The sequence below is a fragment of the Aethalodelphis obliquidens genome, unplaced genomic scaffold, assembly GCF_003676395.1.
Source record: "Aethalodelphis obliquidens isolate GAN/ISIS:26980383/991018 unplaced genomic scaffold, ASM367639v1 scaffold42, whole genome shotgun sequence".
Classification (NCBI taxonomy): Eukaryota; Metazoa; Chordata; class Mammalia; order Artiodactyla; family Delphinidae; genus Aethalodelphis; species Aethalodelphis obliquidens.
The window spans coordinates 13,222,095-13,249,574 of record NW_020837986.1 but is presented as its reverse complement, the minus strand read 5'-3'; the positions used below and the strand labels follow the sequence as shown (position 1 = coordinate 13,249,574).

The following is a 27,480-nucleotide window of genomic DNA, read 5'->3' as shown; positions in this document are numbered from 1 at the left end:
AAAGTCCCGGTTACGTCTTTGACCTTCTCTGACACCAGCCTAGCCAGGGGTCTTGGGGGGATATTGGGTACCTTGTTACAGCCTGGTGGGAAGTCTAGATTCCCCACTCAGCCTTTGCTAGCATAAGTGAGCGTAGGTCACAGATTTGTTTCTGCTGGGGTTGGCCAGAGTAGAGAAGTTATTGTCTTAAGTGTTCCTTTCCTGATTTTGTCAGCTGGAGAGAGCAGGCTTTTGCTGGAGGGTTTTTTTTGTCTGTGCCCATTGGTGTTTCAGACTTGCTAGCTTCTTCATCTCCACATCTGGGATCTATGAGGCAAAGAGAGAACCCAGGGAATTCACCACATGCTGTTCCATGGGTCCTGAGGTCCTTAGCCGATCTGCCTTCTTCTGTCCACCTTTCAGGGTCTTCTTATACTTGTTTTATATCTAATGTCCTGGGGTTTTAGTTGTCCTGATAGGAGGAAGAGGGAAAAGTATATCCATTCCATCTTCTCAGATGAGTGACAGAAAGGGGGATTTGCAAAAACGTATCATTTAGTATAAGGATTAGCCATGGCATATGTAAAGCAACCAGACCATGAAAGGCACTGAAGACAATGATTGCTATTATTTTTCAATGATTCAAAGATTCTATCATTCTCAATTTGATTATTTTGTTTCACGCTATGATGTTAAATTCTAAAATTCAGTAATTCTATGTTTTGGCATTTCCATGTACGGAACTTGACCTTTCTTCCTTTCCCTTTTTTCCTATCCCTGGACTGTCCTAGGGAATTGTTGATTCTGAGCAAGTGTTCCATTGCCATGTCTTGCAGAGAGCAGAGAGCATCAATCCGGTTCAAGACCACTCCTATGAATACCCTCATGGATGTCCTTCACCACAGGCCAGGATGGGTGGAAGTAAAGGAGTAAGAAGCCCTCACCCCCAGCCTTGTTTCTCCTTCCCTTTGTCTCACAGGTCCTTGTCTCCCTTCGTTTTTGTCCCAGCTCCCTTGGGTGGCCACTGGGACTTGTCCCAATTTGGCTGTGACAGGGGCCGACATTTATTTAGCATTCACAATGTGTTAGGTGCATTACTGATGTCATCTCTGTCTTATTGAAGCCTTATAACCATCCAGAAAGATGTGAATATGTTCAGAAATATTAAGTCAATTGTTTAAGGTCGCACAGCACCTAAGTGTCAGAGTGGGATTCAAACCCAGTTCAGTTTGACTATTCCACAGCCAGTGTCCTATAGCTCTCTATGCAACCATCACAGACCTGTGGGGTGAATCCTCCGGTGATGGCAGGTCCTGGCCATTTACTAGTTCTGTGACCTTGGACAAGTTTTTTGACCCCTAAGCCTACATTTCTTCTTCTATGCTGGGCCCTGGGGATACTGAGATGAAAAAGCAAACAATCCCTGGCACGTAGTAGGTGTTAATATTAGTGAAGGTTAAGGTTTGGATGCATGTAACAGAGACACAAGATAAAAGAGGCTTTGACAGACTAGAAGTTTATTTACCCCTCCCATTGAAGTCCAGATATAGGAGGTTCAAAGATGGTATGGAAATGTGGGACCCATCTGCTTCCGTCTTTCCACTCTGCTATCCTTTGAGTGAGACCCTCATTCTCATGGTCTGAGGTGGAGTTCCTGTACATTCCAAGCAGCAGGATGTAGGAAGGAGACAAGAAAAGGCATGTCCTACCCTTGAAGGACACAACCCAGAAGTCCCTCACATTTCACTGGCCAGAACTTAGCCATGTGGACACACCTAGCTGCAAGGGAATCTGAAAAATGTAGACTACATTTTCTAGGTAAATGTTGGAAATTCTATGACTGTAGAAAAAGGAGAGAATAGATATGAGGGGTGAGGGCAACCAGCTACCCTGCCAGGGTCTTCAATAAATATTTGTTGCATAACAACAACTAAGCCTCCTAGACACTCTTCCACACTTTACACGCATGACCTCTTTGAATCATCCCAGTAAACCTTCCAGTAGGTGCTATCATCATCTCCATTTTCCTGATGAAAAAACTGGACAAAAAGAGGAAAAATATACCATGTTGGAAAGTGGAAAAATACACCGTGTTGGAAAGTGTTGGAATATACCATCTTGTCAGGGCTTGAGCTAGGGTTTTCACCTAGCCTGGCTGTCTGCAGAGTCCCAGGTTCAGCCTCCCTGTTCTAGCAGCCTCTCAGTAATTGAAGGAACAAATGAGTGAATAGGTGAATGCATGCTTCCTGCTGCCTGGTGCTGGAGTCTAGCAGAGGAGACAGACCCTTACTAAATCATCCCACAAAAAAATTAGGAATTGGCTGACGGTGGCAAGCGTGGTATGGGGAATCCAAGATGGCAGAGTCCTCTCTCTGGCACTTTGGGGAGTATTACAGTGTTGGTGATGATGGTGATGGTGGTGATGATAGCAGCTACTGTGGATTTTCCTTCTTGGTTCTCTCATGTATCACGCTAATATCAGAATGAGTGTTCCTTCCCTGGATCCAGAAGAACTGGATGTAGTGGAGGATGAGGCGGGGGAGGTGACCGGCAGGTATATGGGAAAAGGTACTGTCCTGACCTGCCACGTGATCTGAGGCTGCCCCCTGTTTCTCCTCAGCCTTGCTCCATGGTCAAGTGGAAGAAGGTCTGAGGGTTCGTCTGGTGCTGATAGTGTGGGAGTCCATGAAGCAGGTTGTTTCCTGGCTGATCCCAAATTGCCTCGAGAGTCCTCAAGTCAGGAAAGGCTAGAGGCCAGGGCCTTTACACCAGACATGGCTCGGTGAATGTGAGACCTTTTCCTTAGGACCTAAGCTGGGGTCTGGTATTTCCAGATAGAACGAGGTCCCAATTCAGACCATCAGCCTGTTAGGTCAGAGTTTGGAACAGATGTGGCCAGAGCTGTCCCCTCCCTTGCTTCCCACAAAGAAAGTTGTCCTTGATGCCTGGAACTGCAGCAACCATCTTGTGACCTTGAGATGATGAGCATGAAGACAACATGTTAAGGATGGCAGAATGAGAAGTTAGAAAGAACCTGGATTTCCTGTTGGCCTTGTTGAGCAGTTTAATGTTTTCCTGGGTGATTTAAGAGCAACTTGACTGTGATAATCATGAAGATGGTGTACAAAATGAACAAACTTGTGGAATTAGAAAAGAATCCAAAATCCACATCATGGTCTACAAGGCCCTGTTTGTTGGGCCCTACTCCAGTTTCAGTGTCATCCCTTACGTTTCTCCCTCCACTCTGGCTTTTTTTTCATATCCTTGAATGAGCCCTTTCCAACCTCAGGGCCTCAGTTCCTATCCTTCCCACTCCTGGAACCCTCTCCCCACTGCCCTTGATCTGGCTGTCCCTCCTTACCATTCAGATCTAAGCTGAAAGGTCAGCTCCACAGGGTAGCCTCCACCTAAATAGGTTCCTCAGCTGCCCTGCCTCATGGCCTCCAACTGGGTTATTCCAACTGGGTTATAACATTTCACAATTCCTCATTAGAGAGTTGTGTATTTGTTTCCTTGTTTATTTTTTATCTTCCCCACAGGACTGTATGTACCACCTAGCCAGGTGTTTTTGTTCCCCCTATATCCTTGCATCCAACATTGTCTCTGACACCAAGACAGCCTCAACACCTATGTGTTGTATGAATGAATGAATACTTCATTATTCATTCATTCATCCATTATTCATTCAACTAAAACAAAAGGTGGGTTAAAAAAAAAAAAGCAAATTGTGAAAGGAAATAGACAAGAGTAGCTCTAACCACAGAGCTCGGAATCTGGAACCCGATGGCCTGAGTTCCAGTCCTGCTCTGCCACTTACTAGCTTATGAACTTAGGTGAGCTCCCTAACCTCTCTGTGCCTCACTTCACTCATCTTTAAAATGGGCATAATAAAAGAACCTAACACTTAACAGTTACTATGAGGATTAATGAGTTAATATTTGTAAAGTACTTAGAACAGTGTCTGGCACATGGGAAGTGGAAGTAAGTATCAGCCATTAGAAAGTTTTAAGAACATGCCAAACGATGCCATGTGCCACATATGGATACGCACATATATACACAGTAAAACTATAAAGACACTCATAGAAATGATTCCAAATTCAGTCTAATGGCTTCCTTTTGGACAGGAGAGTAGGAGATAGAATCAGTCAGGAATATACGCGGGGCTTCAGTTAAATCTGTAATTTTTTACTAAAAAATTTGGAAGTAATCATGGTTGTGCATTTCATTTCCTGTCAAGTCTTTTTGAAGCGCCTCCTCTGTGTACTCCAGCTCTGGTATCTGGATTTGGTAGATCAGTCTGGTTTCCTGTCCCCCTCTCTGGCAAGGTGGTGAAGAACAGGGTCAGAATCTGGAGTCGGGCAGGCTTGGGTGTGAATCCTGAGGCTGCCATGTCCTCACTGAGCAAGGCTGTCCCCGTCTTAGGGATCCAGGCATGATCGTAGTCACTTCTGGGGCTGCTCTGAGGATTCAGTGAGAGGAGGGCTTTCTGAACTGGGAAGAGCTTATAAATGTTGCCTGTTTCCACTGCTTGGTCGTGTGGGCTCAGGGGTGGCTACTTGGATGCTTCCAGAGCCCAGGCAGGTAACATGACCACGTAAGGTTGGCCCATTGTCATGGGCCATAGGGCATGGTGGGGACTGTGATCTGGAGAGGGTGTGCCCTGTCTAAGGCGGTGGGTGCCAGGGGGCATCTGGGCTCAACGTGGCCAGATCTGCTGATTGTTTGAAGGAAACCAGTAGCCTGGATTTTTGCAGGGACATTTCTGTAGTTTTCACTCTGGCCTCACAAAGTACATGGTGGGCAGCGACAGCCCGAGGCCACCTCCTTGAGACTTACCTGATGGACAGACACACCACCACTTACCCCTCAGCTGCACCTCCCTGGGCCCCACATCTCCAGGAGTGCTGAGGTCCTCAGGTCCTGACTTTTGTCCCACCCCCACCCCCAGTGAAGGGGAGTGGGATTTCTACTGGTGTGATGTTAGCTGGCTCCGGGAGAATTTCGACCACACCTACATGGATGAGCACGTGCGGATCAGTCACTTCCGAAACCACTACGAGGTGAGCTGGGTGGGCCCAGGGGACTGGGTGTGGCAATGAGCAGGGGCTGGCTTGGGGGTCCAAGGACCAGAATGGAAAAGTACAAGGGAATTTGGGGTACATGCCAGGTGAGAGACATGTGCCCTAGATTCACGATGAGCTAAATAGTGTGAGGGAATAGGGATCTCAGACCTGAGGAACAGCCCACCTTGGGGAGGGGACTGAGGTCATGGGCCGTCTGACTTCAGGTGCGAAGGCTAAAGAAGCAGGATGCTTGAGGGATTATGTGATTTCAGGGTGAGGCAAGTTGAGCTGTTTGGAGTCTGGAGATGGGAGAGAGCTCTGGGAGGAACCATACCACAAAGATGGGACTCGAGGGGCCAGTGGTGGGAGATTTAAAAAGTTTAGTGCAGCTTAGCAGTTAGAAAAAGAATTTTGGCATCAGACAGGCCGGGTCAAACCCTGGCTGTGCTGCCTGTTAGCTGGATAGCTCTGGGCAACTGACAACCTTCTGAGCCTCAGTTTCCTCACCTGTAAAGTGGGGATAATTATAGAATAGCAGGCTCTCAGTCAAAGTTACTCTTATTGTTACTCTTTTTTTTAATCCTTTTTTTTTTAAGATTTATTTTTATTTATTTATTTTGGCTGGGCCGGGTCTTAGTTGAGGCACGTGGGATCTTCGTTGTGGCGTGTGGGATCTTTTAGTTGCAGCATGCGGGCTTCTTAGTTGCGGCATGCAGCATCTAGCTCCCTGACCAGGGACTGAACCCAGGCACCCTGCATTGGGAGCACAGAGTCCTTCCCACTGGACCACCAGGGGAGTCCCTCTTATTGTTACTCTTACCATACAGAGAATGGGGGCTGTGGGGGGCAGTTGGTGGGGTGGTTGGAGAGGGGCAGTTGGTGGGACGGTTGGTGCAGGGCAGTGGGCATGAGCGCCAATGGCCTGCCTGTCCATCATGCTGCTCAGCTGACCCGCAAGAACTACATGGTGAAGAACCTGAAGCGCTTCCGGAAACAGCTGGAGCGCGAGGCGGGAAAGCTGGAGGCAGCCAAGTGCGACTTCTTCCCCAAAACCTTTGAGATGCCCTGCGAGTACCGTCTGTTTGTGGAGGAGTTTCGCAAAAACCCAGGAATCACCTGGATCATGAAGCCTGTGAGTGCCCAGTGCTGGGGACTGGGGAGAGGGGGTGTCCCAGGGACCAGAGCAGGGATCCTCCATTGACACAGGAGTCTGCCAATGGAGAAGGACAGGACTTTGCCTGGGAATTCAGCCTTAGATGCACCATCTGCCTTTCCCTAAAGCAGGGGTCCCCAACTCCCGGTCCGGAACCTGTTAGGAAGCAGATGCACAGCAGGAGATGAGCGGCGGGCGAGGGAGCAAAGCTTCATCTGCCGCTCCCCATCGCTCTCCATTGCTCCCCATCTCTCCCCATCACTCCCCATCACTCCCCATCCCTCCCCATTGCTCCCCATCTCTCCCCATTGCTCCCCATCACTCCCCATCGCTCCCCATCACTCCCCATCACTCCCCATCTCTCCCCATTGCTCCATCTGCCGCTCCCCATTGCTCCCCATTGCTCCCCATCGCTCCCCATCGCTCCCCATTGCTCCCTACCTCTCCCCATCTCTCCCCATCACTCCCCATCGCTCCCCATCTCTCCCCATCACTCCCCATCGCTCCATCTACTGCTCCCCATCTCTCCCCATTGCTCCCCACCTCTCCCCACCTCTCCCCATCTCTCCCCATCTCTCCCCATCTCTCCCCATCGCTCCCCATCTCTCCCCATCGCTCCCCAACTCTCCCCATCACTCCCCATTGCTCCCCATCTCTCCCCATCGCTCCCCATCTCTCCCCATCGCTCCCCATCTCTCCCCATCTCTTCCCATCTCTCCCCATCACTCCCCATCGCTCTATCTGCCGCTACTCATTGCTCCCCATCGCTCGCATTACTGCCTGAACCACCCCCACCCTCACCCCTGTCCGTGGGAAAAATTGTCTTCCACAAAACTGGTCCCTGGTGCCAAAAAGTTTGGGGACCACTGCCCTAAAGGACTGACTACATCTCCTCCTCTCTGCAGTGTGTGGACCCAGCACCTATGACTGCTGGTATACAGTAGATGCTCAATAAATGTTCACTAGATAAACAAGTGATCCTCAGGACACCAAGGCAGGGAATCCAGAGTCTCTCTTCCTGAAATGAATGAAAACAATGGCCAGGCTGTGAGAAGTGCTTTACTTGCATTGCCCCACTTCTTGTAATGGTCCTTGGGAGGAGGTATTACCAGTCCCAATTTAAAGATGAGGAGCCTGAGACCTATTCATTCAAGCATCCCACAAATGCTTATGGAGCACTTGCCATGTGCCAGGCACAGAACTAGATGGTGGGGATACAGCTCTCAGCAAGTCAGACGTGGGTCTCTGCCCTCCTTGAGGGCAGACAGTATGCAGAGGATACACGTGTGATTATAGCTGTGCTAAGTGTCAATAAGGAGAATGGTGCCAGCAGAGGAAACAGCAGGAGGATTTCCCCCAGCCCTTCAGCAGGCTTCTCGGAAGAAGTGAGAGATTGGGCTCTGAGACCAAACCCCTTGGTTCAAATATTAGCTGTACCAGCTACTGTGTGACCTCAGGCAGATTACTTAACTTCTCTGTGTCCCGGTTTCCCCATCTGCAAAGTGAGAATAACTATAGCACCTATCACATAATGTTGTGTGACTAAATGAGTTAACACAGGTACAGCACATATTAGGTCCTCAATGAATGATAGTTGTTGTTGTTATAAGAATTAGTATTGAAAAACAAACAAACAAAAGAAAACAAATAAATTTTTTAAAAAGAATTAGTATTGAGCTTCAACCTGAAGGATGCAGAGGAGTCAGCCTGGAGAAGGGCAGAGGTAGGGAAGAGCATTCCAGGAAGAGGGAACTGCATGACCAAAGGCCTTGCATCTGGAGGAAGCCCTAGATCAAGAAACTGAGTGGCGGGCAAGGGTACCAGAGCACCTGCCGGCCCCTCAGCCCTTCCTCGTGCCAGGACTGGCTCTCACCACAATGCCACCATAGCCTTGAATGGCATCATCAAAGCCCCCCTAGTATTTTCTGGGATTGGAAATGTGCTTGGCCCCAGGAAGGGAGTTCGGGGTAAGGTAGGAGGGGGCAGCCCCCCTTGTGGAGCTGGAGATGGGCTAGTGTTGGCTGATGCAGATTTAGCCAATAGCACAGGTGAGTGGAGGGGGAAACTGGCAAAAAACACCAAGTGCTCCCAAAGAGGACAGAGCCAGGATTTACCCAGGCCTCCTGAAGTCTCACTGGAAGGCTCGGCCCCCTTCCCAGGAAGGCGGGAAGGCCAGCGAGGAGGGCTCAGAAGGGTGTTAGGCAGATGAACACTGCAACCCACCGGGCGGATCCCAATTCCCACCATTATCTCCTCAGACAAATGGTAATTTGTGCAAATTGGGAACAAGCAATTGCATATTAAGTTGATTCCTTTCCCAGCCCCCGCCTTTGTTAGCAGCAGAGACAGCTGTAATTAAGAGGAGGAATCTTGGCTCCATGTGTGTGTGTGTGTGTGTGTGTGTGTGTGTGTGTGTGTGTGTGTGTGTCCTCTCTCCTGAATCGCTGAGGCGCCCTGTCTGGCGTGGAGAGTGGGTGCTTCTAGTTAGAAGCCTGGTTCTGATTCTGATCCACCACTTATGAGCTGTGTGATCCTGAGTAAGTTACTAAACCCCTCTCAGTCCATTTCCTCGTCTGTAAAACGGCCTTAATGGGTATACTTGCCTTACAGGGTTGTGAGAGGGTTCAGTGAAGTTACACATGAATTATACAAGCTGTATAAAGGGCTTGGCACTTAGGTGCCCAATAATTAACCGTTTTTATTGTTATCATCGGGAGTCCAGACAACACTGCCTCTTCCCCCTGCCCCTGGGGAGCACTGGGTCAGTGCTTCCAAATGTTAACGTGCTCACAAATCATCAGGGATCTGGCTAAAATGCAGAGCCCCTTTCAGCAGGCCTGAGAGTCTGCATTGCTAACCACCTCCCAGTGATGCCACTGGGGCTGGTCCACAGACAACACTTTGAGTAGTGAGAATATAGAGGGGCAGTTCTCAAACTTGAGAATTTTCTGGAAAGCTTATTAAAGCACACACCCCCAGAGTGTTGGATTCAGTAGGCCTGGTGTGGGGCCTGAGAATATGCATTTCTAACAAATTCCCAGGTGCAGCGGTCAGGGATCTCCATGGAAATGGAACCGTTAGTGTGTGTATAAGGAATTGGCCATGTGATATTGCGGGAGCTGGTAAGTCTGAAATCTGTGAGGGCAGAAAACTCAGGCAGGATTTCTCTGTTACAGTCTTGAGGCAGAATTGCTTTCTTTTTCCAGAAGCCTCAAGTTTTGCTCTTAAGCCCTCACCTGATTGGATGAAGCTCGCCCAGATGATCCAGACTGATATCTTTTATTTAAAGTCTGCTGATTTTAGATGTTAATCACCTCTATAAAATACCTTAACAGCAACATCTAGACGAGCATTTGACCAAACAAGTGGACACCATTGCCCAGCCAGGTTGACACACGCATTAACCATCATACCAGGTTATAAGGATGCTACTGGTCTGGGTACCACACTCTGAGAACCACTGAGCTAGATCATTAGCTCTGGGATCCTGTTGTTTGGATTCCTCTGGTGTGGGGAAAAGTTAAAGAAGAAAAAATGTTCACGTAGTTCACATAGTTGCAGTGGCCGGGCCAGTTGGGGCAGCCACCCGCCTGCCTTTTCCCTCAGATGTCTCCTCTGCCCTGTTCCCCAGGGCCTGCGAGCCTCCACCTTCCTCTTCGTGACGGCAGAGCAGTCCTAGAAAGAGGGGTTTGAGTTGGACTCAGAAGGGAGCAGGCAGCATCACCCCCTTCACGCCACCCCATCAGTCTAGTGTAAAGCCCATCTCAATCCGAACTTTTTTTTCCATCTAAGTGTTCTCCCCTCCCACCAGCCCAGGCCCTCTGGTTTGTCAGGGGAACGGACAGGACCCAGATCATAGGGACCACGCTTGCTCCTCTAGCCTCCCTTGTGTGGCTAGGAAGCAGGTGCTGGGCTCTCAGGACCCTGTCTGTCCGTCTCTCTGTGTGTCCACAGAACTGGTCTAACGCTTCACTCAGGGCTGTGAGCATCCTGGGCAACCACTGTGCTGCTCTGGGCTTTGGGGGGCCTCTGTCCAAAGTGCAGGATGGTAAGAGCCGAGTTTTAACATTCTCTTACGCGGGTTTACCCCAACCAGAGCTTCTCACACTTTTTCACTGAAATCTCCCAAGAGTTGAGATGTTTTGGATACAGATAACAGAAAACCCAGTTCACAGTAGCTCAAACAAGAAGGCAGGGGTTCTGAACTGTTCTCTTTGGCATCTGGTGTAATGTGTGGACCCCATCACAGAATAGCGTTTTTAAACGCATAACATAAAGTATGTTTGATTATGAAAGAAAGCAACTGTATCGAAAAACAGTTACAAGCTGTGTTTGTCTGGCTCCTCTGAGAAACAGATTTAACAGGCCAGAGTTTGGCCTGTGAGACGAGGCGGAGGGAGCCTGGGGAGGCTGAGGGAGCTGTCAACCCACCAAGGCCAACCCCAGTGAGGGAGAGAGGGAAGGAAAGGTGGGCGAAGTCTCCTAATGCCCTGTGGCCTGACGGAAGTTCAACGAGGCCTGCGGAGGCCTCAAGCCCAAGTCGCTGTCAGGAGTCCCCTGTCTCCCAGGAGTGGGCCAGCCTTCAGATCCTTGCATCGAGAAGATGCAAGAAATGTTTAACAAAGATCTAGAAGAATTAAAGAACAAACAAACAGAGATGAACAATACAATAACTGAAATGAAAACTACACTAGAAGGAATCAATAGCAGAATAACTGAGGCAGAAGAACAGATAAGTGACCCAGAAGACAGAATGGTGGAATTCACTGCTGCAGAACAAAATAAAGAAAAAAGAATGAAAAGAAATGAAGACAGCCTAAGAGACCTCTGGGACAACATTAAACGCAACAACTTTCACATTATAGGGGTCCCAGAAGGAGAAGAGAGAGAGAAAGGACTCGAGAAAATATTTGAAGAGATTATAGTCGACAACTTCCTTAACATGGGAAAGGAAATAGCCACCCAAGTCCAGGAAGCGCAGCGAGTCCCATACAGGATAAACCCAAGGAGAAACACACTGAGACACATAGTAATCAAACTAGCAAAATTGAAGACAAAGAAAAATTATTGAAAGCAGCAAGGGAAAAACGACAAATAACATACAAGGGAACACCCATAAGGTTAACAGCTGATTTCTCAGCAGAAACTCTATAAGCCAGAAGGGAGTGGCATGATATACTTAAGGTAATGAAAGGGAAGAACCTACAACCAAGATTACTCTACCTGGCAAGGATCTCATCCAGATTTGATGGAGAAATCAAAAGCTTTACAGACAAGCATAAGCTAAGAGAATTCAGCACCACCAAACCAGCTCTACAACAAATGCTAAAGGAACTTCTCTAAGTGGGAAACACAAGAGAAGGAAAGGACCTACAAAAACAAACCCAAAACAATTAAGAAAATGGTAATAGGAACATACATATTGATAATTATCTTAAAGGTGAATGGATTAAATGCCCCAACCAAAAGACACAGGCTTGCTGAATGGATACAAAAACAACACTCATATATATGCTGTCTACAAGAGACCCACTTCAGACCTAGGGGCACGTACAGACTGAAAGTGAGAGGATGGAAAAAGATATTCCATGCAAATGGAAATCAAAAGAAAACTGGAGTAGCAATACTCGTATCAGATAAAATAGACTTTAAAATAAAGAATGTTACAAGAGACAAGGAAGGACACTACATAACGATCAAGGGATCAATCCAAGAAGAAGATATAACAATTATAAATATATATGCACCCAACATAGGAGCACCTCAATACATAAGGCAACTGCTAACAGCTATAAAAGAGGAAATCGACAGTAATGCAATAATAGTGGGGGATTTTAACACCTCACTTACACCAATGGACAGATCATCCAAACAGAAAATTAATAAGGAAACACAAGATTTAAATGACACAATAGACCAGATAGATTTAATTGATATTTATAGGACATTCCATCCAAAAACAGCAGATTACACTTTCTTCTCAAGTGCGCACAGAACATTCTCCAGGATACATCACATCTTGGGTCACAAATCAAGCCTCAGTAAATATAAGAAAATTGAAATCATATCCAGCATCTTTTCTGACCACAACTCTATGAGATTAGAAATCAATTACAGGGAAAAAGACATAAAAAACACAAACACACATGGAGGCTAAACAATACGTTACTAAATAACCAAGAGATCACTGAAGAAATCAAAGAGGAAATCAAAAGATACCTAGAGACAAATGCCAACGAAAACATGGTGATACATACCTATGGGATGCAGCAAAAGGAGTTCTAAGAGGGAAGTTTATAGCAATACAAGCCTACCTCAAGAAACAAGAAACATCTCAAATCAACAATCTAACCTTACACCTAAGGGAACTAGAGAAAGAAGAACAAACAAAACCCAAAGTTAGCAGAATGAAAGAAATCGTAAAGATCAGAGCAGAAATAAATGAAATAGAAACAAAGAAAACAATAGCAACGATCAGTAAAACTAAAAGCTGGTTCTTTGAGAAGATAAACAAAATTGATAAACCATTAGCCAGACTCATCAAGAAAAAGAGGGAGAGAAGTCATATCAATAAAATTAGAAATGAAAAAGGGGAAGTTACAACAGACACCGCAGAAATACAAAGCATCCTAAGAGACTACTACAAGCAACTCTATGCCAATAAAATGGACAACCTGGAAGAAATGGACAAATTCTTAGAGAGATATAACCTTCCAAGACTGAACCAGGAAGAAACAGAAACTATGAACAGACCAGTCACAAGTAATGAAATTGAAACTGTGATTAAAAATCTTCCAACTAACAAAAGTCTAGGACCAGATGGCTTCACAGGTGAATTCTATCAAACATTTAGAGAAGAGCTAACACCCATCCTTCTGAAACTCTTCCAAAAAACTGTGGAGGAAGGAACACTCCCAAACTCATTCTATGAGGCCACAATCACCCTGATACCAAACCAGACAAAGATACTACAAAAAAAGAAAATTACAGACCAATATCACTGAAGAATATAGATGCAAAAATCCTCAACAAAATACTAGCAAACAGAATCCAGCAACACATTAAAAGGATCATACACCATGATCAAGTGGGATTTATCCCAGGGATGCAAGGATTCTTCAATATATGCAAATCAATCAATGTGATACACCATATTAACAAATTGAAGAATAAAAACCATATGATCATCCCAATAGATGCAGAAAAACTTTTGACAAAATTCAACACCCATTTATGATAAAAACTCTCCAGAAAGTGGAGCATAGAGGGAACCTACCTCAACATAACAAAGGCCATATATGACAAACCCACAGCAAACATCATTCTCAATGGTGAAAAACTGAAAGCATTTCCTCTAAGATCAGGAACGAGACAAGGACGTCCACTCTCACTACTATTATTCCACATAGTTTTGGAAGTCCTAACCATGGCAATCAGAGAAGAAAAAGAAATAAAAGGAATACAAATTGGAAAAGAAGAAGTAAAACTGTCACTGTTTGCAGATGACATGATACTATACACAGAGAATCCTAAAGATGCCACCAGAAAACTACTAGAGCTAATCAATTGAATTTGGTAAAGTTGCAGGATACAAAATTAATGCACAGAAATCTCTTGCATTCCTATACACTAATGATGAAAAATCTGAAAGAGAAATTAAGGAAATACTCCCATTTACCATTGCAACAAAAAGAATAAAATACCTAGGAATAAACCTACCTAGGGAGACAAAAAACCTGTATGCAGAAAACTAGAAGACACTGATGAAATAAATTAAAGATGATACAAACAGAGAGATATACCATGTTCTTGGATTGGAAGGATGAATATTGTGAAAATGACTATACTACCCAAAGCAATATACAGATTCAATGCAATCCCTATCAAATTACCAATGGCATTTTTTACAGAACTAGAACAAAAAGTCTTAAAATTTGTATGGAGACAAAAAAGACTCCCAGTAGCCAAAGCAGTCTTGAGGGAAAAAAACAGAGCTGGATGAATCAGACTCCCTGACTTCAGACTATACTACAAAGCTACAGTAATCAAGACAATATGGTACTGGCACAAAAACAGAAATATAGATCAATGGAAGAGGATAGAAAGCCCAGAGATAAACCCAATGGTTCACCTATGGTCAACTATGACAAAGAAGGCAAGGATATACAATGGAGAAAAGACAGTCTCTTCAATAAGTGGTGCCAGGAAAACTGGACAGCTACATGTAAATGAATGGAATTAGAACACTCCCTACCACCATACACAAAAATAAACTCAAAATGGATTCAAGACCTAAATGTAAGACTGAACACTATAAAACTCTTAGAGGAAAACATAGGAAGAACACTCTTTGACATAAACGACAGCAAGATCTTTTTTGATCCACCTCCTAGAGTAATGGAAATAAAAACAAAAATAAACAAATGGGACCTAATGAAACCTAAAAGCTTTTGCAAAGCAAAGGAAGCTACAAACAAGACGAAAAGACAACCCTCAGAATGGGAGAAAATATTTGCAAACGAATCAATGGACAAAGGATTAATCTCCAAAATATATAAACAGCTCATGCATCTCAATATTAGAAAAACAAACAACCCAATCCAAAAATGGCCAGAAAACCTAAATAAACATTTCTCCAAAGAAGACATACAGATGGCCAAGAAGCACATGAAAAGCTGCCCAACATCACTAGTTATTAGGGAAATGCAAATCAAAACTACAATGAGGTATCACCTCACACCAGTTAGAATGGGCATCATCAGAACATCTACAAAGAACAAATGCTGGAGAAGGTGTGGAGAAAAGGGAACCCTCTTGCACTGCTGGTGGGAATGTAAATTGATACAGCCACTATGGAGAACAGTATGGAGGTTCCTTAAAAAACTAAAAATAGAATTACCATATGATCCAGCAATCCCACTCCTGGGCATATTCCCTGAGAAAATCATAATTCAAAAAGTCACAGGCACCCCAATGTTCATTGCAGCACTATTTACAATAGCCAGGTCATGGAAGCAACGTAAATGCCCATTGACAGACAAATGGATAAAGATGTGGTACATATATACAATGGAATATTGTTCGGCCATAAGAAGGAATGAAATCGGGTCATTTGTAGAGACGTGGATGAGTCTAGAGACTGTCATACAGAGTGAAGTAAGTCAGAAAGAGAAAAACAAATATCGTATATTAACGCATATATGTGGAACCTTGAAAAATAGTACAGATGAACCGGTTTCCAGGGCAGAAATTGAGACACAGATGTAGAGAACAAACATATGGACACCAAGGGGGGAAAGCGGTGTGGGGCAGGGGTGGTGGTGTGAAGAATTGGGAGATTGGGAGTGACATGTATACACTAATATGTATAAAATGGATGACTAATAAGAACCTGCTGTATAAAAAAATAAATAAAATTAAATTTAAAAAAAACCAAATTTGCGTAGCTTGTTATAATTTATATCCAACCTCAGTGTCTACCTTTGCAAAACTTTGGGACTAATGGTACATGGAACCTAACTGAGATGCTGTGATTTAAATAAGAGAGAATTTTTATTCAAATTAAGTACATATAGGATTCCAGCTTTAGTGGGCGTTACTGTCTCCCCAGTATCCATTCCACTGCGGCTCCCCCATTCTATAGTGTAGATTCTATTTGGACTGAGTTTTTCCAGGTGATCCCATCTCTATCGCCCATGTTTTCCTGTCTCCTCAGTAAAATTCTCTCACTTCCATTTTATGAATTTTGTCAGGTGGCCCCTTAGTTATCTATAAATGCGTAATTCTAATTACACATAATTCCAGTGCTTCCCTTTGGTGTTTGGAGGCTATCTTTAAGGAGTCTGAGATTTTCTGTCCCTTTTCCTGTTGACAAAGGGAAAAAAGCAAAACCATTTCTATAGTAGTATCATATGCAATAGTTTTCTTGTAGTTATCCCTCCACATAATTATAGCCAACACTCAACTGTCCTTTAAGAAAATTCATGATATGACTTTCTAGACAGAATTCAGAAACTAATTAATTACAATACAACAGACTTCTTTACCAAAAATACATTCAAGGGCTCCTTTTAAAAAGCAAACTTCTGTTGCACATAATTAAAGAATCATAGACCTCGATGGGTCTTTTATGATCATCTTTACAAATAAATTGAGATGAAGTATTCTTTTCAAGGGAATGATCACTTTGTTATTTTCACCCAACGGGATCTATGTAGCCATAATAAAGAACCAGGACATTCTATACGAGCTGAAATGGAGAGATGCTCAGGATAGAACGTGAAGTTGAAAAAGGTGCAAGCTGGTCAATCTTAGCATCTCTAGATGTGGAGCAAACAGACAACTGTGACGGAATAGCACCAGCTGTGTATTCTTGCCAAAAAGGGGAACCTGAATGTAACCAAACCTCTAGAGCTAAGTTTCATTTATAGGAAATACAAAGAAAAGAGGAATACTTTAAATGGTGCTACAAGGAAACAGACCTACCCAGAATATGGAACAGTGCACAGGACAATTGGTTTGTACACCTAGTCAATGGCAGGGGAAAGGAGGGAGGACTGTCCTCAATTAAAAGAGACTTAGGTGTCATAACAACCAAATGCAATGTAGGGAGCTGTTTAGGTCTGGACTTAAACCTATTATAAAAGGACATTTTTGAGATAATCAGGGGAATTTGATTATGGACTGAAGAATCAGACGCTAAGACATCATTATTAATTATGTCTTTTATGATAATGGTATTATGGTTATATAGCAGACTGTCAATTTTTTGAAAACAAGATGCACACAGTCTGTAAGGGTGAAATAACATGACATCTGGGATTTGTTTTAAAATGAAAGTTCGATAATTTTGAATTTGTGTATTGAGTATGTACTATTCTCTGCTTTTGATATGTCAGAAAATTTTAATGTAAAATAGTAAATAGAGGGCTTCCCTGGTGGCGCAGTGGTTGAGAGTCCGCCTGCCGATGCAGGGGACGCGGGTTCGCGCCCCAGTCCGGGAAGATCCCACATGCCGCGGAGCGGCTAGGCCTGTGAGCCATGGCCACTGAGCCTGCGTGTCCGGAGCCTGTGCTCCGCAACGGGAGAGGCCACAGCAGTGAGAGACCCGCGTACCGACAAAAAAAAAAAAAGAAAATGCAAGGTGAAAAAAATAAAGCTTTAATGAGGAAATGTGTGTAAAATCCTTGTGCCTGGTTCATTGTTGAGAAGTATTAGCTTCTAATATTACCATTGTTTAGGAACTATTCCTCTAAAGTTCTGTTTCTGTTGCTGCGTCCCCAAACTCCGTGGCTTGAAACAACAATCATCTCTTATTTAGCTCATGAGCCTCCGGCTTGGGCAGCACTTGACAGGGAAGGCTCATGGCTGCTCCAGCATCTACCTGGGCGGATTTACTGAGGGCTGGAGGACTCACTGCCAAGCTGACCCACTCGCTCCGCTAGCAAGTTGGTGCTGGCTGCTGGCTGGGAGTTCAGCCAGGGTTGGGGGCTGGAAGACTCAGTTGCCCCCAGTGTGGGCTTCTCCACATGACCCGAGCTTCCTCACAGCATGGTGGCTGGGTTCCAAGGGTGACCATCTCCAAAGAGAAAGCTGTGTGGAAGCTGTGTTGCCTTTTATGACCCAGCACTGGAATTCCCACAGCATCACTTCTGCTGTACACAATTAGTTGAGACAGTCCTGAAGGCTCACGCAGATTCAAGGGGAACGGACATTGACTTTCCTCTTGTTGGAAGGTGGTGGTTAGCAAGGTTGTGGAAGACATGTGGGACTGGGAATATCGTTGTGATTGCTTTTGGAAACGACAGTCTGGTGGGGCTAGATGTTAGGTGATTTCCAGTCTCAACAACTCTGATATATCACCACGCAGGAAGTTTATTTTCCACTCTTTAGGATTATTCCAGGACATCTCCTGGAATAGGCATGTCAGTGACTAACAAGGCTTTAAACAATAAAGGCTTTTCATTATCTTATATAACAAGAAAGCTGGAGGTAGGCAGTTCCAGGTTTAGGGATGTGCTCAAAGGTGCCATTGAAAGCCCGGGCTTCTTCTCTTTGTCCACTCTGCCTCCTCAGTTTGTTGGGTTTCTGTCATCAAACTTGTCACCTTATGGATGTGAGATGGCTGTTTTAGCTGCAGGTATCACCTCCTCAGATGCAGCATTTGAACAAGGGGCAGACACTTTCTCTCTCTCTCTCTCTCTCCCCCCCACCCCCAATCTCTCCCCAACCCTAATATTTTTAACAAGGATGAAATTCTTTCCTCAAAGCCCCAAGCAGGTATCTCCTTAGGTCTCTTTGGCCAAAACGGGTCACATGGTTTCCATTAGCTGCAAGGGAGGCTGGGAAAACAAGTATCTGGTCTTTCTAGCCTCCATCCTGAGAGGTGGGCTTTGTCAGTCAGGAACAAGAGGAAGTAGAATGGCTTTAGGGAAGTCAACCAACAGGGGTGGGGGTGGCGGTTCCTAGATCAAAAGGTATGAACTGTTAAAAAAATTTTTTTTAATTGAAGTTTAATAAAACAGAAAGTTCCCAAATTATTAAGGATATAGCTTGATGAATTTTCACAAGGTGAACACTAGTACCCAGATTATACACAGAGCATTGCCAGCCCCTCAGCAGCTCCCCCAGACCCCTTTCCACCCACCACCCCCAGTCACTGACAGCATAGGTTCTTTTTGTCTGTTTTGGGACTTTATATAATTGGAATCATGCAGTACAGCTACATTGTGTCTGGTTTCTCTCCTTCAACATTATGTCCGTGCAATTCATCCATACTGATGTGGGTAACTGTAAATTGTTAAGCATTGTTGTACACTATTCCATTGAGAGAATATTTATTCATTTGAGAGTTTCAAGGTTGGAGTTATTATGAATTGTGCTGCTTGGACATTGCCGTGCATGTCCATGGATGCCCACGTGCACACGTTTCTGTCACGGAGTTACCTAGGAGAGGAATCACTGGGTCACAGGGGTGCCTGCCTTCAGTTTTAGTGGATGCTGCCCAACAGTTTCCCAACAATGCAGTGTGTGAGCGTTCCAGTTTCTCCACATCCTCACCAACACTTGGTAGTGTCTGCCTTTACTTTTAGCCATTCCTGGGGAGTGTGTAGTGCTATCATATTGGGGTTTTCATTTGCGTTTCCCTGAAGACTATGGGTCAGTGCCTTTTCATTGCTTACTCTGGGTCATCTCTCGCGAAGTGCCCAGTCAAGTCTTTGCACAGCTGTGAACCGTTGGAAGCCCTGGATGCACACTGAGTAATTGTTTTCCAAAAGAGCTGTGCACGTGTGGCTGGCCCTGCCCCACTGCCAGTGCTCCAGTATTTTGGGCACCCCATCTTCTGGGCACACACAACCCTGAACCAGGGTGCACAACATGGCAGGCAGAGCAGGGCTAGGTTTTTAGCTCCCACTGCCCCCACCGCTGGAAGCCCTTCTTGCAACAACCCGCGACCATGCCTGATGGCCCTGCCCGCCTCACATCGTACCAAGAGCCTCGCTTTGACCAGCTGGGCCATGCTCAGAGGAGATGAGAACGAAATGAGAGTTTGCTCAGGCTGGGTGCATTTATGCTGGAGAAAAAATGGCTCCGGGGCACTTGCTCAGGGGCTGCAAATAACCAAAGGGCTGTTCTGAGGCCCAGGAACCAGATTTGTTGTAGGAGGCCTAGAGGCCAGAACCAGGCAGGCGAATTTTAACACAGGTTAAGCTGTGAAAGTTCCATGAGGTCTGGGTTACTGCTGTAGCATAAAGCCAAGCACAGAGTAGGCATCTAATAGGTACCTTCTGGATGAAATGACTGCTTAATAAAGCTATCCTGCCGTGGAATGGGCTGTCAAGGGGCGGGGTAAGGTAGTGAGCTCCCTGGCACTGTGGATGTGCAAGGTCAGGCAGGTGACCATTATGGAGGGATGTCACAGAGGGAGCAATGCCTTTGGTGCCTGCTGCCCTGCATGGTATGAAAGATTCTCCCAACCCCTAGACTCTGTGAAGCTTTGAATTATCCATGCTGGGATTCAATAAAGGCAGGCTGATTGCAGTATTAGCTGAAGCAAAATCTAATTAGGAAGGCAAATTGATTTCCAAAAAAAGAAGTGGATGATGTGTTCCCAGGACTGTTAGAAATGGCTTTTTAATTGTCTGCTCCTTTGTATTATTCATGCAATTGTGTGCCTTTGTGAGCTCAGTCGGTCTCTCACTTTCCTTCCCACTTCCCTCTCTCCCTCCCACCATGCTTAGCACCTTCTCTGTCCCAACCCCTTCAACGCTGGGCTGGGCCATTCCTCAGGGACAGCTAGGGGGCCCTCGGGGACGGAAACAGAAAAATGCTGGGGAGGGGCCCCTGGGGAGGGGCCCCAGGCCCCCAAGCCCAGGGGCCAACAGGGAACCACACAGAGCTGAGAGCCAACCTTTCTGCCCTCACCCCCACCCCAGGTAGCCCGGTCGCAGGGGAAGGGCATCTTCCTCTTCCGGAGGCTGAAGGACATCATGGACTGGAAGAAGGTGAGCTTGCCCCTCCCTCTTCCTCCCCAAACCCTCCTTTGCCCTTGCATGGATGAGGGACCCCTCCTCCTTGCCCTCAAAGCTTGGAGGGCTGGCCAAGAAGCTCTGCCTGCAGGCCTGCCTATGGGTGCAGGGTCTCTGGAGCCAAATTGCCTGGGTTCAAATCCTGACCTTGCCACTTAATAGCTGTGTGACCTTGGGCAAGTCATTTCACCTCTCTGTGCCCCTGTGAATCAGTGAGTTAATATGTCTAAGAGAACGGTGCATTCTTTTCCTGGGCTTCCTGCTCACCTGGCTGCAGAGAGTTTGGCTAACTCTTCCTCCAGGTCCTGGACTGAGCCCGAGGCAGGTCCCTCCCTCCCCCAACCCCGTCTTTGTCACAGCAGAAATCCTGGTCCCAATCCTGCCTCAGCAGCTGTGTGGTCCTGGGGAAACTGCTGAGCCCCTTAGGGATGATAATGTGCAGGGTGGGTGTGAGGGGCAGGATGACAGAACTCCACAACGGGCACCTACCGTGTCAGCAGCTCACAGCAGGTGCTCAATAAATGAATTTTTCCTCCCCACCGTGTGTCCTGATTCCTCCCATGGAACTGTCGGGGCACCGCCGCGAAGAAGCTCACCAGCCTGGGGGCTTAGCCGGCTCCGAGCGCTGTCAACCCCTCTGGCAGCCACATGAGTATAGGTGGGGGTAGCCCTGGGTCCCAGAAAGAGAAGACCTGGCTGCCTCGATATTGAAGCAGCTTGGGGGTGGGGATGGTGGTAGGTGTAGAAAATTCTGGCCCTTGGGCCCAGAAGCCCTGAGTTCCAGCGCTCACTGCCCCTGGCTGTTGTGTGACCTTACCAGGTGTGTGACATTTGCCTTTGGGCCTCGGTTTTCTCACAAGGTTACTGTGAAGGGGACAGTGGGTGGGAAAGGGCTTTGCAGATGGTGAGGTGAAAAGGAGCATGCTATCCTCCTGAGCTGGGCTGGCCTGCAAAGAATTAGCAAGTAGAGAAGGGAGAGGAATGTCCTTGGAGGCCTGGGTGGTACTCCAGGCAGCACTGACCAACGGAACTTTCTACAGTGGTGGGAATGGTGCACACCTGTGCTCTCCAATGCCCTGACCACTAGCGACATGTTGATATACTGAACACTGGAAATGAGGCTAGTGCGACTGAAGGACTGGATTTTTAATTTATTTCCTCTTTTATTGCGGTAAAATATACATAAAACTTACCAGTTTAACTCTATTTGTGTACAATTCAATGGCATTAAGTACATTCATAGTTTTGTGCAACAGTCACCACCATCCATTTCTAGAACTTTTTCATCTTCTCCAGCTGAAACTTGTAGCCATTAAACACTAATTCCCTCCTGCCCCCCTGCCCCCAGCCCCTGGCAACCACGCTTCTACTTTCTGTCTCTATGAATTCCACTACTCTAGGTACCTCGTATAAGTGGAATCATACAATATTTGTCCTTTTATGTCTGGCTTGTTTCACTTAGCATGAAGCCTTTAAGTTTCCTCCATATTGTAGCACGTAACATCATTTCCTTTTAATCAATTTAAATATAAATGTACATAGCCACATGTGGCCAGTAGCTGCCCTACTGGGAAGCACAGATCTAGAGGCTAAATACCCAGGCTCTGGGCCCAGCCTGTGTGGGTCCACTTCCCAGCTGTACCACCAGTTGGCTGTGTTACCATGGGCAAGTCACTCCCCTTCTCTGTGCTTCAGTTTCTCATCTGTAAAACGGGAATAACATTAGTACTTTCCCGACAGGGTTGATTTAAGGATCAGATCATATACCCCCAAGTAGAGTGCCTATCACAATGCCTCATATACAGGAAATGCGAAAAAATGTTAATAACAATTATTATTACAACTAGGCCACAAGAAGTTCTGATGACCAGAAAGATGATATTCCCGTGGAGAACTATGTAGCTCAGCATTACATCGAAAATCCCTACCTGATAGGAGGTAAGATGGCTGTCTCTGCTCCTGCCCTTCCATGGGATGGTCGGTCAGTCAGTCAACAAGCCTTGATTAGCAGCCCAACGTGGGCTCAGCCTGACACCAGGCATGATGGGGTGCAAAGACAGAATCCCAGCCTGCATGCTCCCACCTCCCAGCCATTGCCCCTAAGGTTCCCCCTGCCTGGCATGCCCTTCCCTCTCCCTTCCTGGTTCACTAAAATCCTCTTCATTCTTCAAGAACCAGCTCCTTCATGCGTTTATCCAACAAATATTTACAAAGTGCCTAGTCAGTGCCAACCATCGTCCAGGGTGCTGGCCCACCCTGTTCTCTTGGAGCTTACACTCCAATGAGCAGACAGCAATAAACCAGAAACAAAGAAGTAAGATAGTTCCACACAGCGGCGAGTGTTAGGAAGTAAATCAAGTGCAGAGTGAGGGAGGGCCTCTCTGCAGAGGTGACGGGAGCTGAACCCTGAATGACAGCTAGGAGTCACCCGTGGGTAGATTTGGAGGCCCGGGGAGCTGTAAGGGCCAAGGGCCTGAGGCGGAACCAGGCTATGGCGCATGAAAGCTTCTTGGATTTCCCCAGGCCGTCTCCACCTCTGCTTTTCCCACACAGGGGCCGTGAAGTACAGACACATCAGGCAGTATGTGAGGAGGGGCGTCTTGGGAGGGTCTGGTCTGAGAGGAGCCAGTGCTCCGAAAGGGACGACATCACTTACCTCCTCTCACTTCCTCAGGAAATGTCCTTCCGCCGGGGCAGTCCGTGGTGTCTTCTCCACCCCTCCCTTTCCCAGTGACCCCATCCTCTTGCGTGGTTTTAACCACCACCCAGATCCAGTAACTCCCAGCTTTCTGCCTGCAGCCGAGACCTTGCCCCGCACCCCAGACCCTGATGTCCTGCAGCCTGTATCATCCCCTCGCAGGCATCTCTCAGCAACTCAAATCCAACAGGACTAAAATCTACCCCTTGTCCTCCCCCCACCATCTGGCTCAACCACCAGCCTCCCCCTGGGCACGCAGCCCTCGCACCCCCAAGCCAGAAGGTGGAGACCGTTCTGGGAGCGTCCCTCTCTTCCCTCCCACATCTGGTTCTCCATCAAGTTCCCATGCAGCTTTTGAACCTGCTGGCCACCTCCATCCCAGTTCCAAACACTGTCCTCTCCCTCCAGGGCAACACGCCAGCCTCCGCATTGATGCCCACTGCTCTGGCCCCCTTCGCTCTACTCCAAACACAGTTGCCAGAGGGATCGGACACCCTTCAGTAGCTTCCCATGGTTGGTGGAACAAAATCCAAAAACTGCACATGACCTGGCCTCTGCTGACCTCACTCACATCTCCTTCCACTCTGCCCTTGGACCAAGCTCTTTGTCGCCTCTGGGCCTCTACTCAGGCAGCTCCTCCTGTGCGAAGGCCCCGCCCCCTCTGGGCTAGGCAGGCACCCGGTACCTCCTGTGGCACACTGGGATTCACATCTGCCTGTCAGCTGTTGTATCCCCCAAACCTAGCATGGTACACGTTCAATATTCATTACACTGATTAATTCTTTCCTTGCCTGACAGGCCGCAAGTTCGACCTGCGTGTCTACGTGCTGGTGATGTCGGTGAGTGACCAGTACAGGTGCCTTCCTCCAGTGGCGGGGAAGGGACAGTTGGACTGGGGGACAGGGGCAGAAGCCATTCTGGGGGCACCCGTGTGAGCTGTCTGGTTTAACCTGCCTGGGAGAGCGCAGGGGGTGGGTAAACAGATCCAAGCTTTGCCGTCTCAGAGACCCCAGCAACTGGGTTGTCACTCTGCCTTCCTTCTTTATTCATTCAGTCGTCCATGGTAACCACAGCTAGCATGTATTGAAAACCGGGCCCAGTATTTAGCAGGTTTTATCTCATTCAGTCCTCCTAATAACCAGGGAGGTAGGATCTTTTATTGGCCTCATTTGACAGATAAGGAAACAGATCAGAGGGACTGAGTGACTTGCTTGAGGTGAGTGGCAGGGCTGGGACTTGGATCCAGGCATCCTACTCTCTTAACAAAGGAGGTGCTATACTCCCTCCACCCATGCATTCAACAAACACTTAAATCTTCCTGGTGCAATATTCTCTGCTGGGAACAGGATATAAGGGTGTCCAAGACAGGCTCGGCCCCTGTCCTCCTGGAGCTTACAGTCTGGTGGGGAATATGGACACACCGTGAGCTGGTGGGTGTCACATGTGGTAGCGGAGCAGAGAAGACACCCACTAAAATTGTTCCCTTCTGCATCTCCCTACCCTTACTTCTACCTCCAGGGAAGGAGGGGGATCGAATCAAAGGAGGCTGATGTTTGAGCAGATTCACGAAGGATGATGTGGGAGAGAAGGCAGGGCATGCCAGGCGGAGGAAACAGCAGGTGCAAAAGCTAGGAGTTGTGAAAGTGCTGGTATTGATTCCCCTTCCCTTTTCTCTCTCTCCATTTCCACCTCCCCCACAGTACATGCCGCTGCGAGCCTGGCTGTACCGGGACGGCTTCGCCCGATTCTCCAACACCCGCTTCACACTGAACAGCATTGATGACCAGTGTATCCTGGCATCCCACCCCCCACCCCTAAGTGTTCTCCACATACCCTGCTCTGCCTGTCCCCTGGCTGGTCCTGAGATAACTCATTCACTGCACAGATGTTTGCTGAGTGCCAGGCTCTGGTCTGGGCACAGGAGATACAGCAGTGAACAAGATAGCCCTGGTCACTTCCCTTCCGGAGCTTACAATCTTGTGGAGGTGGGGGATCCTCCAGTGATCTGAGGAGAGCAGCCTTGCTCCACTCAGAGCAACTCACCCCAGGCTTCTCTGCTTGGTGATCATTTCACATTGATTCATGTTCATAGGATAGGAGTGTTTGAGTCCCTTTGGAGAATGTTTGCATCCTTTTACATGCCTAGTTATTGGCTCACTCATTCACTTGAATACAATGTCCTTTTCACCCATCAAATTGACAGATATGAAAAATTTGATAACACGCTATATTGGCGAGGCTAGGGGAGTACATACATTGCTGGTGGAATGTGAACTGGTACAACCGCTTAGGAGGCAATCTGGCAAATTATCAAAAGACAAATGCACAGACCCTCTGACCGAGCAATTCCCTTCTGGAGTTTATCCTGCAGGTACACTAACAATATAGTAAAAGAGGGGGTTAAATGTTATTCACTGCACAGCCTTGTTGTGAGATTTTTTAAAAAAGAAAATACCTAAATGAATTACTCATTTATACAGTGGAGTACTATACACCTGTTAAAAAGGAATGGGGGGGCTTCCCTGGTAGTGCAGTGGTTGAGAGTCCGCCTGCCAATGCAGGGGACACGGGTTCGTGCCCCGGTCCGGGAAGATCCCACATGCCGCGGAACGGCTGGGCCCGTGAGCCATGGCCACTGAGCCTGCGCGTCCGGAGCCTGTGCTCCGCAACGGGAGAGGCCACAACAGTGAGAGGCCCACGTACCACACACACACACAAAAAAGTGTATCTCTGTATATGTTTTTATCTGTGCCTAGATATCTCTGGAAGGATGTAGAAGAAACAGGAAGCAGAATTTGCCTTTGGGAGGAGAAATGGGCAGGTGGAGACTGGGGTGGGAAGGAGATACTCCTTATATACATTTTTATACCTTTTGACTTTTGAACTATGTGAATGTATTATCTGGTTCAAATATAAACATCAAAGATTGTTTTTAAGATTTTCAGACATGAGCATCAGAGGAAAAGGGGTATGATCAGAAATATTTAGGAGATAAATCAGCACGACTAGATCACCTGCATATGGGAGAGGTGGAAATGACAAGTGATGTTGCCAAGCTTCTGGCTTGGGCAATCCAACTGATGCTTTTAGTCGATTCACATCACTGTGCCTTAATTTCATTATTCAATTAAGTGTCTGTCCAAGATAATACATTCCCTACATGATAGAAGGGCTTAGGCCTTCCTGAGAATTTTCTACAATTTGTTTCTTTCTATTTAGCCAACTTCAGCCTTTCCAGTATGTTTGTTTTATTTTGTGATTCTAACAAGCCTTTACCATATGCAACTCATCACATTTACTTTACTTTCATTTTTTGCCACCTCATTTCTTATTAAAGTTAAATGATACGTGTAAAGCACTTAGACAATGCCTAACCCAGAATGACTACTCAGTACGCGTTAGTGGTCTCCCGACCCCCATTTAAAAGTGTTTGCTTATCTGCAGGCATCATGGGGCCTTATTAAACTGAGGCCTCTCCCAGGGCTAGTTTCTGTTTAATGAGCCTTTGCTGTGTTCACAGTGAGTGAATACACGTAATTTTCCATCCCTTCTTTTAATTGTTCTTAATTTTTAAATACTGAAATATTTAAATTCTATGAAAACTGCCGGAAAGGCTGTAACAGAAATCTATGCATCTACCATCCAGATTTAGCAGATATTAATATTTTGCCATATTTGCCTTAGAAACACAGCAACTTAAAATAATAAAGCAACTTGGGATCACAAAATAATAATATATAATATTATTAACCTGACTTTAAATAAATATATATAACATATAGAGTTTACACACAATTATTCAAATACATATATGCATATACACACACCCAAAATACAAAAATATTCACCTCAACACTGTAGTGGTAAACAAGCAGAAACAGCTTAACCCACCCTAGAGGGACGGTGAAATGAATGATAAAGCATTTCCAGGATCCTGTGTAGCTGTTGAATACAATGAGGTGACTGAAATGTCATGGAAAAGTACCTACAGGAATTCCCTAGCGGTCCAGTGGTTAGGATTCTGCGCTTTCACTGCTGAGGGCCCGGGTTCCATCC

General features: G+C 46.4%; 1 protein-coding gene across 1 annotated transcript in view; it reads left to right on the top strand.

Annotated features, from left to right (window-relative positions):
• The first annotated feature begins 852 nt into the window (after positions 1-852).
• Positions 853-27,480, top strand: part of TTLL9 (tubulin tyrosine ligase like 9) — a 38,796-nt gene continuing 12,168 nt past the window's right edge. The window contains exons 1-7 of the mRNA XM_027078082.1: positions 853-908; positions 4,931-5,042; positions 5,992-6,177; positions 20,634-20,702; positions 22,574-22,664; positions 24,223-24,263; positions 25,125-25,212. Coding sequence (XP_026933883.1) covers positions 853-908; positions 4,931-5,042; positions 5,992-6,177; positions 20,634-20,702; positions 22,574-22,664; positions 24,223-24,263; positions 25,125-25,212 — 643 coding nt within the window. The remainder of the gene's footprint in view (positions 909-4,930; positions 5,043-5,991; positions 6,178-20,633; positions 20,703-22,573; positions 22,665-24,222; positions 24,264-25,124; positions 25,213-27,480) is intronic.